Source organism: Dinoponera quadriceps, unplaced genomic scaffold, assembly GCF_001313825.1.
Source record: "Dinoponera quadriceps isolate SergipeBrazil2010 unplaced genomic scaffold, ASM131382v1 scaffold458, whole genome shotgun sequence".
Classification (NCBI taxonomy): Eukaryota; Metazoa; Arthropoda; class Insecta; order Hymenoptera; family Formicidae; genus Dinoponera; species Dinoponera quadriceps.
The window spans coordinates 1811183-1823799 of NW_014554796.1; the positions used below are offsets into that span (position 1 = coordinate 1811183).

The 12617-nt window shown below is 39.3% G+C and overlaps 1 protein-coding gene across 3 annotated transcripts in view; it reads right to left on the bottom strand.

Annotated features, from left to right (window-relative positions):
* Window positions 1–1310: 1310 nt before the first annotated feature.
* Window positions 1311–12617, bottom strand: part of LOC106741934 (tetratricopeptide repeat protein 14 homolog) — a 19727-nt gene continuing 8420 nt past the window's right edge. The window contains exons 1-9 of one of the 3 annotated variants that reach the window (XM_014614385.1): window positions 11461–11679; window positions 10807–11116; window positions 10057–10197; window positions 8379–8570; window positions 6994–7690; window positions 6591–6898; window positions 6005–6373; window positions 2495–3830; window positions 1311–2300 (exon numbers count right to left, since the gene is read on the bottom strand). In XM_014614385.1, coding sequence (XP_014469871.1) covers window positions 2187–2300; window positions 2495–3830; window positions 6005–6373; window positions 6591–6898; window positions 6994–7690; window positions 8379–8570; window positions 10057–10190 — 3150 coding nt within the window. In that variant the 5' untranslated portion in view covers window positions 10191–10197; window positions 10807–11116; window positions 11461–11679 and the 3' untranslated portion in view covers window positions 1311–2186. Of the gene's footprint in view, window positions 2301–2494; window positions 3831–6004; window positions 6374–6590; window positions 6899–6993; window positions 7691–8378; window positions 8571–10056; window positions 10198–10806; window positions 11117–11460; window positions 11680–12617 lie in introns of those variants that run through there. The other 2 variants (XM_014614384.1, XM_014614383.1) reach the window with 2 other exon arrangements.

Here is a 12617-nt window from a genome sequence, read left to right on the forward strand (position 1 = left end):
TGAAATTATTACCACGTAGATTTTAATAATTTATTCTAGCTAGAAAACGTCGTATTTATATATATGAGAAACAAAAATATAATATAACATAACTTACATGTATATCGCACACAATTCAGCTCGTACTAGCGTGAACACGTGTTTAGGGGATAGTCGATATCTCGAGTTTAGAACGCGGGCAGAGGTGAGGAGAGACAAAAAGAGGACGCCCTTCGACGTCGAAGGGCCGGCTGCCACGGCGACCGATTAGTTACGTAATTTCGTCTCGATTATTGTAAAAGCCGCAAGGGAACAAGCATTGTAAGAAGACTGTTAACGTCAATTTCGATAAGGATCATTAACTTAGGGAGTTGCGATTATTCATTAAATTCGTCAGCGTGTTCTGTGAGCGAAACATAAATAAATTCGAATTTAATACCTCAACGCGCCTCCGTGCCGTCGTTTCCCATCATCAGCCTCTTCACGATTCTTCCAGCACACCCTGTTTTCGATTCACACGATTTACCCAGTTTACCGGATTCAATCTTTGCGGATTTTCATTTTTGAGTCAGCCACGCGCGCCAATTTTACTCGTTGTCTCCCGCGAGAATAACGAGGCTACCCGGGACAAAATGTTTTGAGAAAGCCGATCGTCGTGATCCTCGGTCCTCGAATGCACTGGTCGCTGATTGGGCGACGACAATGGTTCGCGATTGGCTGCGGACGCTTCCGTCCTCATTGTCGACTGGTGTACGTCGCTGATTGCGTTTCGTTCCGGTGCGGAGCAAGCCTGTCGATGCGCGTTGTTTATCTTATGTCGGCTCGACCATCAACATCGGTTGCAAAGCCCAATCTTCCCTCTCTTTCATTGTAGGTTATCATTACTTGATCATAAATCATAGTAAAAATCCAAGTACTGCCGCAAAATATCGAGAGCGAACATGGTGTGATATACGTTCCCAATTACCACAGTATGATCAGAAAGAGGAACATATGTCCGGGTAGAATTTTTATTTCGACATACTTCTGACCATTGTGGAACGTGTCCATGAATGTTTTACTCCGATCTTATGACTGACTAATATAGATGACAATGTAAACGCATGAAGGAAAAAGTTCGGCAGAAAATAAAATTTAAATGTTGGGTAAAAAACTTCATGCCCCCTCTTCAAAATATATACAAATATCTTTTCATAATTTGTTTTATTATCACAAAAAAAAATACACGGTGAAACGCAAACATTTACCAGATTGTTCATCGGGATGGTTATTCTAAATGAGCCTGTAAATATTAATTTTCTTCAGAATATGTTAAATTATTAAGAAATTACTGAGCTTTGCAGATTTGTTTTACGTGTATTTGGGATCTTCAATTGTACAGCAATGTCGTTTACATACAACATACATGAATATCCTTATTCTATTACTATATGACTTAAAATAATAATTCATAATGAAGAGATTATAATAGCATATTCGCGTTTTTCACAAAGTTTTATGGGAAATTAAGAAATATGGACCGAAGAGGGATACCATTCGCATGTGACTGCGTTTCCGGGTTTCATCCTTAATTACGAAGATACAAACAAAACGAAAGTATCTATTTAGGCATTTCAACGAATCGCAACAGCAGGCTATCTCACAAAATAAAAATACGTAGTCTTCCGCTCGATCATGCTCAGAGACTTATTCTCAACTCAAAAGGACTTTCTCCTCCTCAATTCAATACACATGAAACTCAATTTCATTATTACACAGACTGGCATATATACTTGAACACACACAGTGCCTACGACTTTCAAAAGTATACACATGTATGCATACGGTCAAAAATAGTAGTATCCTTAGCAACATAAGTGTTAAGGATATCATGACTGTCCATGTGCACGAAGAAAAATTGTACGGTGAGGTAAAAAGAAGTCAATATTGTTTTTCCGATAATGCATAACGATGAAAGCCACTCGCCGATCGTATGTTTCGTTGAACAAAACAACAGCATTAAACGGCCTAATTATTGCTACGCCATACATGTGGATGAAATTAACTAGATACGTTTGTTGAAAGAATGAGCAGTACTATATATAAATCTACGAAAGTGTGCCTCACGTGATTCGGTCAGAGCCGTTAACTATAGTTTGAAAAAGAAACTATATCACAGACGAAGGAGAAACAGAGAAGCAGTGCGACGGTGACGACGACAGCAGTATCTACCAAGTCTTAGCTGCAATGGCTCTCTGCATTAAAACATTCTTGCTTCGCTGCTTCATGCGCTCAATGAAGTACTCCTTGCCTTCCAGGTCGGCGAGTCCAACCTCCTCACTCTGGCAACAAACGAGAGTTAGTTGGCCCCTGACTCGAGTTTCCTCGCGCGCGCGTGGCTGATCATCATCATCATCATCACCACCGTCATCATTGTCATCAACTATTCCTTCGCTCATCATCATCCGGATTATCATGATCATCATGAAGAAGACTGCCTATTCATTCGCGAAAGCCTACGCGGAACCTAACCAACCTTGTTAGCTGTGTCGCCCCCCTCTCCCTCTCCCCACCTCTCATAGTCATCATCGTCCCTTTCTTCGCCCTCGCTCAAGGGTCCGGCTTGTCTCTTGTTGGGCGGTACAGTCGAACCGCCGCTACCTTGCTGATGTTCGACGTCGTCGCCACCTTCGAGCATCTTGTTTATCTTTTCTTTCGCCTCGTCGACCTTTCGCATCGGATCGGGCGAGTAACTGCGATCGCTGTAGCGGTCGCGCGACGTCGCGCGTCGGTCTCGAAAGTCTCGTCTGTCGCGGAAATCGCGGAAGCCCTGTTTACCGTGGAAGAATCTACCGCCACGGTTACCGCGGCCGCGACCGCCACCACGATTATTGAAGCCACCGCCGCGTCGATTGCCGAAACGATTGTTGTGTTGATTGTTGTAGAAGCGGTTCCGGTTCTGGAAATTGTTGCCGCCACCACGGTGATTCGGATTGTTGAATCCTTGAAAGCGCGGCTTGTAGTACGTACCGCGATTATTATACGGCCGAAATTGCCTCTTACGATAGTAACCCCTGTCGCCCGACCTACTGCGGCTGCGACTTCTCGTATACGATCTAGATCGTGACCTTGATCGCGATCTGCTGTACGTGCCTGAAGGCGATCTGCTGTACTTTCTCTCGTAACTCCCGGATCGTCGGTTCGAATACGATCGCGAGCGGCTTCGTCTCGGCGATCGAGACCTCGACGATCCCGAGCTGGAGGCGCTGCGGGATCTGCTGCGAGATCGCTTCGCTGGACGATCTCGGCTTATTCTTTTATTCACCCCGCCGCCTCTGCTGCTCGATTCGCGTTTCTTCGGGGTGTGCCGATGCTGACGCTCGGCTTCGCTGTCGGAATCGGTTCTCGGCCCTTTGGCTTGGCTTTGACTCTTCGTCGACGGTGGACGCGGTGGTTCCGGCGGATGTCCGCTATTCTGCCCGATTGGTTGGAACTTGCCACCCAAATTGTTGCTAGAACCGAACTTAGGCGTCGCTTGCGGCACGGACAGCGATGGGTCCTTGTACGACTGGAATTTATTTTGCGGCTGTGGCGTAGGGTACTTGACGGGCGCTTGCTTTGGAATCGGTGGCTCTTTCGGCAATGGTGGCGGAGGTGTCGGTGCGGACATCGGCTGTGCTGGCGTTGCTCTTTTCTCCGCAAGCTCGCGTTGCATTTGTTTACGTATATTCAAAGACTTCTCGAGGGCCGCGCGTTGAAGTCTCTCTTCTATCTCGTTATCGTCATCATCGTCGCTGTCCACGAAAACGTTGGATTGCAACTTTTTGCTGTCCGGTACATCTTGCCACTTTTGCGAAGGAACGTCCTTTTGTCTGAAAGCACACGCGTGTGTGAACTCGTATAGTTAAGCGGATATTGTGCAATACTAAATATTATTGTATTTCCCGTACTTGGCGCAAATTCTTTGCAATGTACGCTTTTAACGAATCTTACTTAACGAGGAAACTTTATCAATTGGGACGTGCAAATCCGAACCAAACAGTTTGTAGAGCGAGAGCCCTAGGTGCAAAAATAAAATATTAGCTATAGATGGCCAGCCGTTCCAAAATTGGCAACGAAAAGAGATTTCAGCATCACACGTATGCCAGCAGAGTGTAGCAAGACCGAAGCGGCGTAGAGACTGCCTGCGAAGTCGTAAGTCCCTTTTTTCTTTCGTTAACATCATAACATCATTTTTCATTGTTTCGAGGGGCATTATGATTAGACAAATCAATTTGGGAATAGTCGAAATTTATCGATATTTCATGCGGTACGAGTTTGCCGAAGAAGAATATTAATTGGTAATTAATTTTCCCTTACATAAATACAGAGTGCGGCCCTAGAATCCGAACAAGTTTTTTTTCTTCAAAAAAAGGCCATTTATTTAAAATATGTTTAGCGTAATTATTTAAACATTATTATAAATATCATGCCACTCACATTATATAACAGCATAGTACTTTTAATCAGAGTTATTTGTAAAAAGTAACGCATAATTTATAACGCCATTACTGTTATAAGTTAGTTTTTCAATGGTAACTTTGCCAATCCAATATTTTTCTTGTCGCCCGAGATAAAAGTTAACAAACTTCGGTGGAGGCAAACGACAAAACACACAATCGTCAGTAAAACAGTGCGTCAAAAAACAACGAGACAAGAAATAAAACGAACAAAGAACACATTGTAGATCATCGGGCTTAATCCTTTAAAGTGCAGTTTTCCTCCCGCTTATTTTTCATCAATTTTGGGATTTGTAGGGTCGCTGATCACGACGAATCATTATTGAAATATGTTTTAAATCTAAGATGGCAGATCCAATATAGAGGAACGAAATTGCAGCGAATCAACCAAATTATTTCGAATTTGGTATCCGAAAGTTTTTAGGGCCGAATCTGATTACGAATCTTGAGTCAAAATAGAGTATTTCCTAAAATTCAAGATAATGGATCCAATATGGCCGACCATAATTGCAGAAACTCAGCATAAGCAAAATTTTGTCTATGCTGTAGATTGTATCATTTCCAAAAAAAAAGCCCTATATGTAAGTTTTAACACCTAAATTCGGTTCTAAAGTCGCTGGAAAATATATGTTCTCTAGAGAGAGGGAGAGAGAAACCAGTCCAAATATAACAATGAAAATCTGAAAGAAAAAAGGTGGGAAGTATACTTCCCACCGTGCCTTTAAGGGAGGGAGAAGACGCCAGCATATATGGGCTCGCATCATTGTCCAAAACTTCGAATTATTAGTTATTAGTACTTAATTAGCGTCAAAAAAGCAATTTTTATATAAATTCCATTCGATTGTGTTGAAATGGATGTTGTACCAGCTTAACAGACATGAAAAATATATCGTTATTTCAGAAATTATTTTGCGATTCTGCATGACATATTGAACAGACATCTCAGTTTGTTGTATATTTCATAAATTTCGGGATTACGAAATTATTATATTTATTGGATATAATTAAGAAATACAGCTATATGTAAGAAATGTATTCTGTCAGAGCTCGGCGGAAATTGTACATTTCGGCTGATTATCAGCTGGCTCCGCCGCCCTGTACCATTCCTTTTACCTCATTGCTCCGCATGCAGTTCAAGTACTATCGTTGATGCATTTTTTTAAATTGATATTTTCAGTAATTTCCTAGTCCATTGAAAATTGAAACAACTCTTTATAACTCAGTGCTGGGAATCAAATGCCCTTTTCAGGGGCGACGACTCTCACTCGCTCCAAGTTCGAGCTACCGATTGTTCTACCTCAGGAACGTCCCTTCGCATGAGACACATGCTGGGTACCTTCTACCAAACTGTCATAAAGATATTGTTTGCAAAGTAATTGTTATTTTTATAAATGAATAAAGACGAACTAGCTGAGAATCGGCCGCAACTTTTGCCGAGCTCTACTGTATGTGACGTCATAACCCAGTACAATCGTCGCAGAGCCTTAACGGCTGTTTCAATTATTCTAAAATACCTTATATATAAATAATGGAATCTGATTGCTCACCTAGCAGCTTGCGCAGCCTTCCACTTAGCATTCAATGCGGCGGTATCTAGCGTGGGAAGCTTCGGTTCTGGGTGAATTAATTGGGATTCTTGTTCAAATATGTCGGTTAACGGCTTCCTCTGGATTTCTACAAGGGATAACGACACTTGATCGTATTGTTCATTTAGTGTACAAGCAACACTTCGATAAGCACCTTTTCTCTGTTGCGCGGTCATCGGTACCCTAGGTTCTCGTTCATGATACGCCTTCGAAGCTTCGTCTCTCTCTCTCTCCCTCTCTCTGCGCAGTTCTTCCTCCCTGCGCGAACTCTCAGCGAGCTTCTCCGCGTTGCTAAGAGGGGAAGGTATGTCATTATACTGTGCTACATACCTAGTAAATATAAAAACACAAGTAGAATATGATATCTGACGGCCGCGCGATTTCCGTTCAATTGCGATAGCTGATGACGTTAAAATAGTGTAAATGAAAAGTACGTTATACGGCAGGAAATTAAGTTAAATTTTAAGATGATAAATTTGTATTTTATAAAAGAAAAAAAACCTGAACTCAATACATATTATGAGAAAATTCCAATAAAGATTCCAACCTTTTTAGCGCCGCACAGTCTTTCTCAACTTTCGCGTAATAAGCATTAAGCTTGGATTCTAATTGCTCCAAATCCGGTAAAGACGATTTTTTCAGCGCTTCTAAATCTCGTTCAAGTTTGTCCTTGTTTTTACGTTTTTTACGCTCTTCCTTCTTCTTCTTCTTTCGACTCTTCTTATCCTCTTTTTCTTTATCCTTCCCTTTCTTCTCTTTCTTCTTCTTCTTCTTCAATTTCTCGCTTTCAGAATGTTTCTTTTCCTTCTCCCTTTCTCTCTTCCATCTTGCTGTCTCTTCCAGAAACTTCCTTACCTGAATTCATACAAAACAATTCTTGTTGTTACTTTAAATTTCACATCTCGAAATGTAGCTGCTGAGAAAGCCTGACAGAGTGAAACGATACTTACCTTATCCTCGTAATCGGAATCATCCTTGGTTTGTTCTAGAAACTTGCGTACTTTGATTTCATAGTCATCCATTTTCTCGCGAGTGTTCGTGGTGTAAGAAGTTGGCGCGATTGTATCGTGGGTGGTGGTAGCTGCAGCCGGAGGATTATTATATTGTGCCATTCGCTTGCTAAGCGGAGAAAGTGAGCTACGGTGATCTTTCTTATGCTTGCGTTTGCGATTAGGCGAGCGAGAGACGGATCGTGAACTTCCAGATGACGAAGAGCTGCTGGAGTCCGAACTTGAAGAGCTTGAAGATCCGCTGGATGAAGAGCTCGAGCTGGAACTCCATCTCTGTCTTTTCTTTGATCTAGATTTCCTCTCCTTCTTGCGCTTCTTCTTATCCTTTTTATTTTCCACAACATCGTTTTCGGCTTCAAAGCTCTTAAAAGTATCCAGAGGATTCAATGATGCTGTAAGAGTCTTAGATTTTACATACTCGATAGAATTCCGTGCTTCTTCGTGGTATGGAGCAATAGCCAGACAGTTTTCGTACGCCTTCTGAGCATCTTCGTACTTCTTCTCATCTTCGTAACTGCGGCCGAGCGCAACAAGAGTCTCCGCCATATACTTACGAGCATTTACATGTGTTTGATTTAATTTCAGTGCTGTCTCAAAGTCGTCGATCGCCTTCTTGAAACTTCCACTATTTGCATATCTATAATAGAAGGTGAGAATTTTCAATACATTTGTTTGTGCGCACACACTAAATATATATTTGTATCTTATATTGAGAATTTTAACACTATGCCGTCCGGGGACACCATGTTGGTGTCCCGCGAAAACTATCGCGCAAAGGCCGGCGACACCACGTTGGTATCGTGCGCAAAACTATCACGCAAAGGCCGGTGATAGCACTGTGCTGCCGTTTGTGTTCTGATTGTGTACTGTTGGTGTTCTGTTTAAGTAACAATAAGTTACAGATATCATGATTCGATCGACAGACTTTCCGGTCAGCTAAAGCAACGCTAGCTAATACAAATTTCCGAAACCGACAAACGAAAACGAAGAAAGTGCCATGTATGTTCCAAAAACAAAAAAAGAAGGACAACAAATTTAATGTGTCAGTCTTGTGGAGTCGCGTTACACCTCGGAGATTGTTTTGCTTCGTATCATCTAAAAGAGAAATACTAAGTACCCAATAAAATATTAATAAATAAATAAATACAAAAAAATGTTACATTTATTTACATATATCCTCGAAATTTCATGAAAATAGCGGGACAGGATTGAAAAGTAATGAGAATTGACGATTTATGATCTCCCGAAAACCTCGAAAAACCGCCGGCGTCAAACAAAAAAATCCTGATGAAATGTGCGGACGGCAGTGTTAATAGGAAACGTACAATGCTCCTCGGGCGACTAAGCCTTCGACGTTGCGAGGATCAACAGTAAGTGCTTTATTGAGGCACTGAAAAGCTTCAGTGTGACGACCAGCCTTGAAATGATCTATACCCTCTGCGACACTTCGGAATGCCCACTTGCTCGCTTGTGCTTGTCTCAACTCAGAAGCGTATTCGTTAGGTGGAAATCTTTCTCTGCGCATCAAGCAAAATTGTTCAAAGTTTAAACATACGCTTACATTTCTTTCCATTAATATACAGTGTCTGAGAAAAATGATTTTTTTAAGGAAATTGCTCGACGAAAAGAGGAGAGAATAAAAGATAAAAATACCGTATCAATATAGTCGAAAACATACACATATTTAGTTAGATGAAACGTTAAAGAATCTATTTAAAGACACCCATGTTCAAATTTCATGACATTATCTAAAATCTCATAATGTTCAAATGTTCAAATTTCATGACATTACATAAAATCTCATAAACTTTGCGAGTGTCCGACGTGCGGTGTTTATGTTTACATAACGAAATATATATATATTTTTTTATTAATTTAAGTACTGTCAAACGCTTACGAATCTGTTTTACGTTGTCTAAAGCTGAGCGTTACAATGTTTTTTTACATTTAGTGAATATGCAAATATTCACTAGATGTGTTCGTGTCTAGGAAACAGTCGAATCACACGCAGAATATACAGTGTCTGATGTCCGCTCCTGTGCAGGTAGAACTCATAAAAAACTATAAGAAAAAGTTTTGTATTGATATGAAATTGTGGTCGTCGCAGCGCATCACGTGCATTCAATCGCTATTTTTAATTCATATCCCAATAATTATCGTGATTGTTTGTAAAATATAGAATTTTCCGCACAGTTTGAGGAGTTCTATCCTCGCACAAGCGGACGTTGCGTCAGACAATCTGCATATATAAAAATGTTCTAATTACACATACATCAAAGAAAACAGTGGCCACACCGAAAATTTTTATCTGCTTAAATATAAGTTTCCTAAACCATGTTAAGATTCCGGAATAGTCAGCCATGAACACAGTTTAAAACAACATATACTAATAAAGTGCAAGCGCTTCGAAGCGTTTCTTCTTCACCTTTTGGATCCGAATAAAAGAAGAAAGAAAGGAGAAACGCTTCAAAGTATTTGTAGCGTTTTCTGGACCGCACTATCATACGCATGAAAAAGTATTGACAGCGAAATTTTGTATTGCCTGTTATTTCCTTATTATTTGCTCAATTAATTAATTGTGCAAGTGCGACTTGTTACATATTTATTAAACCCGTAAAAATGGACGAAAACCGAGCTTACAATTTTACACATGACGGCCTATTTTCCAACAATTATAAAACCATGCGTTTTCCTAACTCGTGAAAATTTTCCTAATCCATGAAAGGGCCTTATATTACATGTCATTTTATTGACTATTTATTGACTGTCAGAAAGGAAAAAAGAGAGTTTTGTTTTATACCTGCTTCATATTCAATATCTCTTTATTTACAAATGACACAATATTTCTCATTATACGTGTCATTTCTCGCCTATGTCACGAATCCAATATGGTCACAGCGACTACTCCGGAGCCCTAATGGCTTTTTCACTCCATTTTACCTCCTACCTATTACCACCTCCAAGATCATTTTGTCCAGAGATACCTTATATAAGACATCTTACCTCAAGCCAACCATGTTGGAGTGATTCTCTTGTCCGAGACCGATTAAATCGCACAGATATTTTATGTTGTTTGGATTGTTGAAGCCAGTACTATTCTCCAACAGCGTTTCATAACTCTGTCCTTTGTTGTCCATTGCTTTCCTATACCACAGAGAGAACACCTAGTTATCAAATTTATTAAAGATCGTGATGACCTTCGACAAAAAAGAGGAAACCAAAGCTACTTCGTTAACGGTAAAACTAAAGACTCGATAATCATGACAGCCGAATCCTCGTGATTCCTTTTGGCATAATGCCTATACGATCGTGCATATGCGTCTCTTTGTCTCTTCGATCGTCGTGCCACTTGTCTTTGCTTTTTCCGTTTTTAGTACGTGCAAACATGTCTCGTGCGCGCACTATCCATTTCTGTCTCTTCATACACACATACACTTATCATTTAATTATTCCTGTACACGATGATGTTCTAATTCTAACTCCTCACTTCGATCTGCATGTATTATTCAGAGATACGATACTAATGCCGAAAAGTGCCTTTGTGGCCAATCTTCCTCGATTGCATAAGATTGTTATGCACTTCTGGTATTAGAATCGTTCGTAATCTACGTTTGTACCGTTAAGAAGCAGCAGGGGTCCGAGATAGGGATACGATGTAAAAGGTTGATAAGATTCTTTTATTACCAGATAAATTTCTTAGTTAGGAATTTATATTGGTACACAACCTCATTATTATATAAACTCGTCTCTCACCTTTCACGTACCGCTAAGACGTATATTTCTAGTATTTCGCATATCACATTCGTAATCAGAGATTTTATCTCAACATAAAATCACACGGCCTATCATCGATCGATGGTGATTTCGGTTTTATAAGTTTTTTTTTTTGGTGCGATAAAATAAATTGCATAGCCCTAGAATAAGTTGGGAGCCACGTCTATTTTATCTTCCATACAAGTTGACCAAAAAAATTTTTTTTAGATGTACACTTTCGCCTGTTTGCATTTTGTGGTGTCAATTTGTTATCAACATGACATCACTTTTTTTTATTTGTCAATATAAGCTGTAAGTTTAAATGAGAGGCATTATTATGACGAGGCGCGATTCTTTTGAGGCTTAAAGGTAAAAGGTTTCTGGGTGATTAAGATTTGAGTTGTTTGGTCTCTGCTTGAAATCTTACAAGTTTCTATACAAATTAATATTCTCCACCTTACCTTCACAAAGAAAAAAAAAATGATCACACGAAAATACGGATACCTCTTGCCATGATACAAAACGATTTGCAAAGAAACTTTATTAGTGTACATTTCAAAAAGAGCACAGTCGAAACATACATGTGGATATACGGGTATATATTGATTTGATACCCTAAGAGACCAAACAACTTGAAATCAGTGTTATACCTACCGTATGCTGCATTCATTCTGATTGTTCAAAGGCTCAACATCTCATACTGGAAATTCAACCTCAAAAGACATTGAAGTCATTTGCGCCATAGTCTGGCTGGTGCTTTGAGAGTAACATATCGCAAACGTAGATAGAATATGTGCGCAATATATAGAGCCACGTCAACCAATGCTCAAGGTTTGAATCATTTGTATCACATTAGAAATTCATCATCATACTGACTATTCAACTTTTATGTTACATAGAGTGTCTGGCACCTAAATTCATAAAAACGTGTAAGAAGAATCAAATCTAATTTTATCTAATTTTGTTAGTATCACAGTGCTTCTGTTAAAGTTCGTCTTTGTCCTCCCACCATGCTATTATCCTTACCTTCATCTTATATAATGAAAAAGTCGATGAAATTATGAAAATTGCGCACGCGCACGCATACAAGCATGTGCGCGCACGTATATACACGTACCAAGTTTGACAATATATGGGACCCACTACAAAAATGGATCCAGGACTTAAGGAGAAAAAAAAAAAAAAAAATATATATATATATAAACATATATCCGAAGTCACTTTTATTTTAAGTTACAGCTATTTTTGTTTCATCTGAACCATAGTCCTCATACACATGTAGAATTTATATGCATCCTCGAAAATAGTTAACATTTGAATAAATAATTTGACAACTGTTATATTATGGAAATTTATTCGAATCAAGAAGTGATAGACATACGTCCAATATGTGATACACGTGGACTTGATAAAATCAATATGGTTGAAATAAGACGCTTGTATATGTAAAAATTTCTTAATGGCATCTGTTAAATGATAAAACATTTCAAAGGACAGATCGTCTTGGAGATACTACTGCACTTAAATAGTAAGTTTCAGAGTTACTAACTGACAATATTGAAATGCTCCAACGACATATTGAATAAGATTGTCAAAAAATTTAACGAATATTTTTGCGTGGAATTTGTGAACAGGTGGAAAGAGTTTATATTAAAACAGTGCTGAGATTATTTCGAAAAAACAAGGAAGTCATTTCGAGAATTTTCTTTAAAAATAAACAATGTTAGAACATTGTTTATTTAATATAAAAATATTTAATATAAAAATAGCCTTAACTTGGAATAAAAGCAATTTTAGACGTACATTTATAT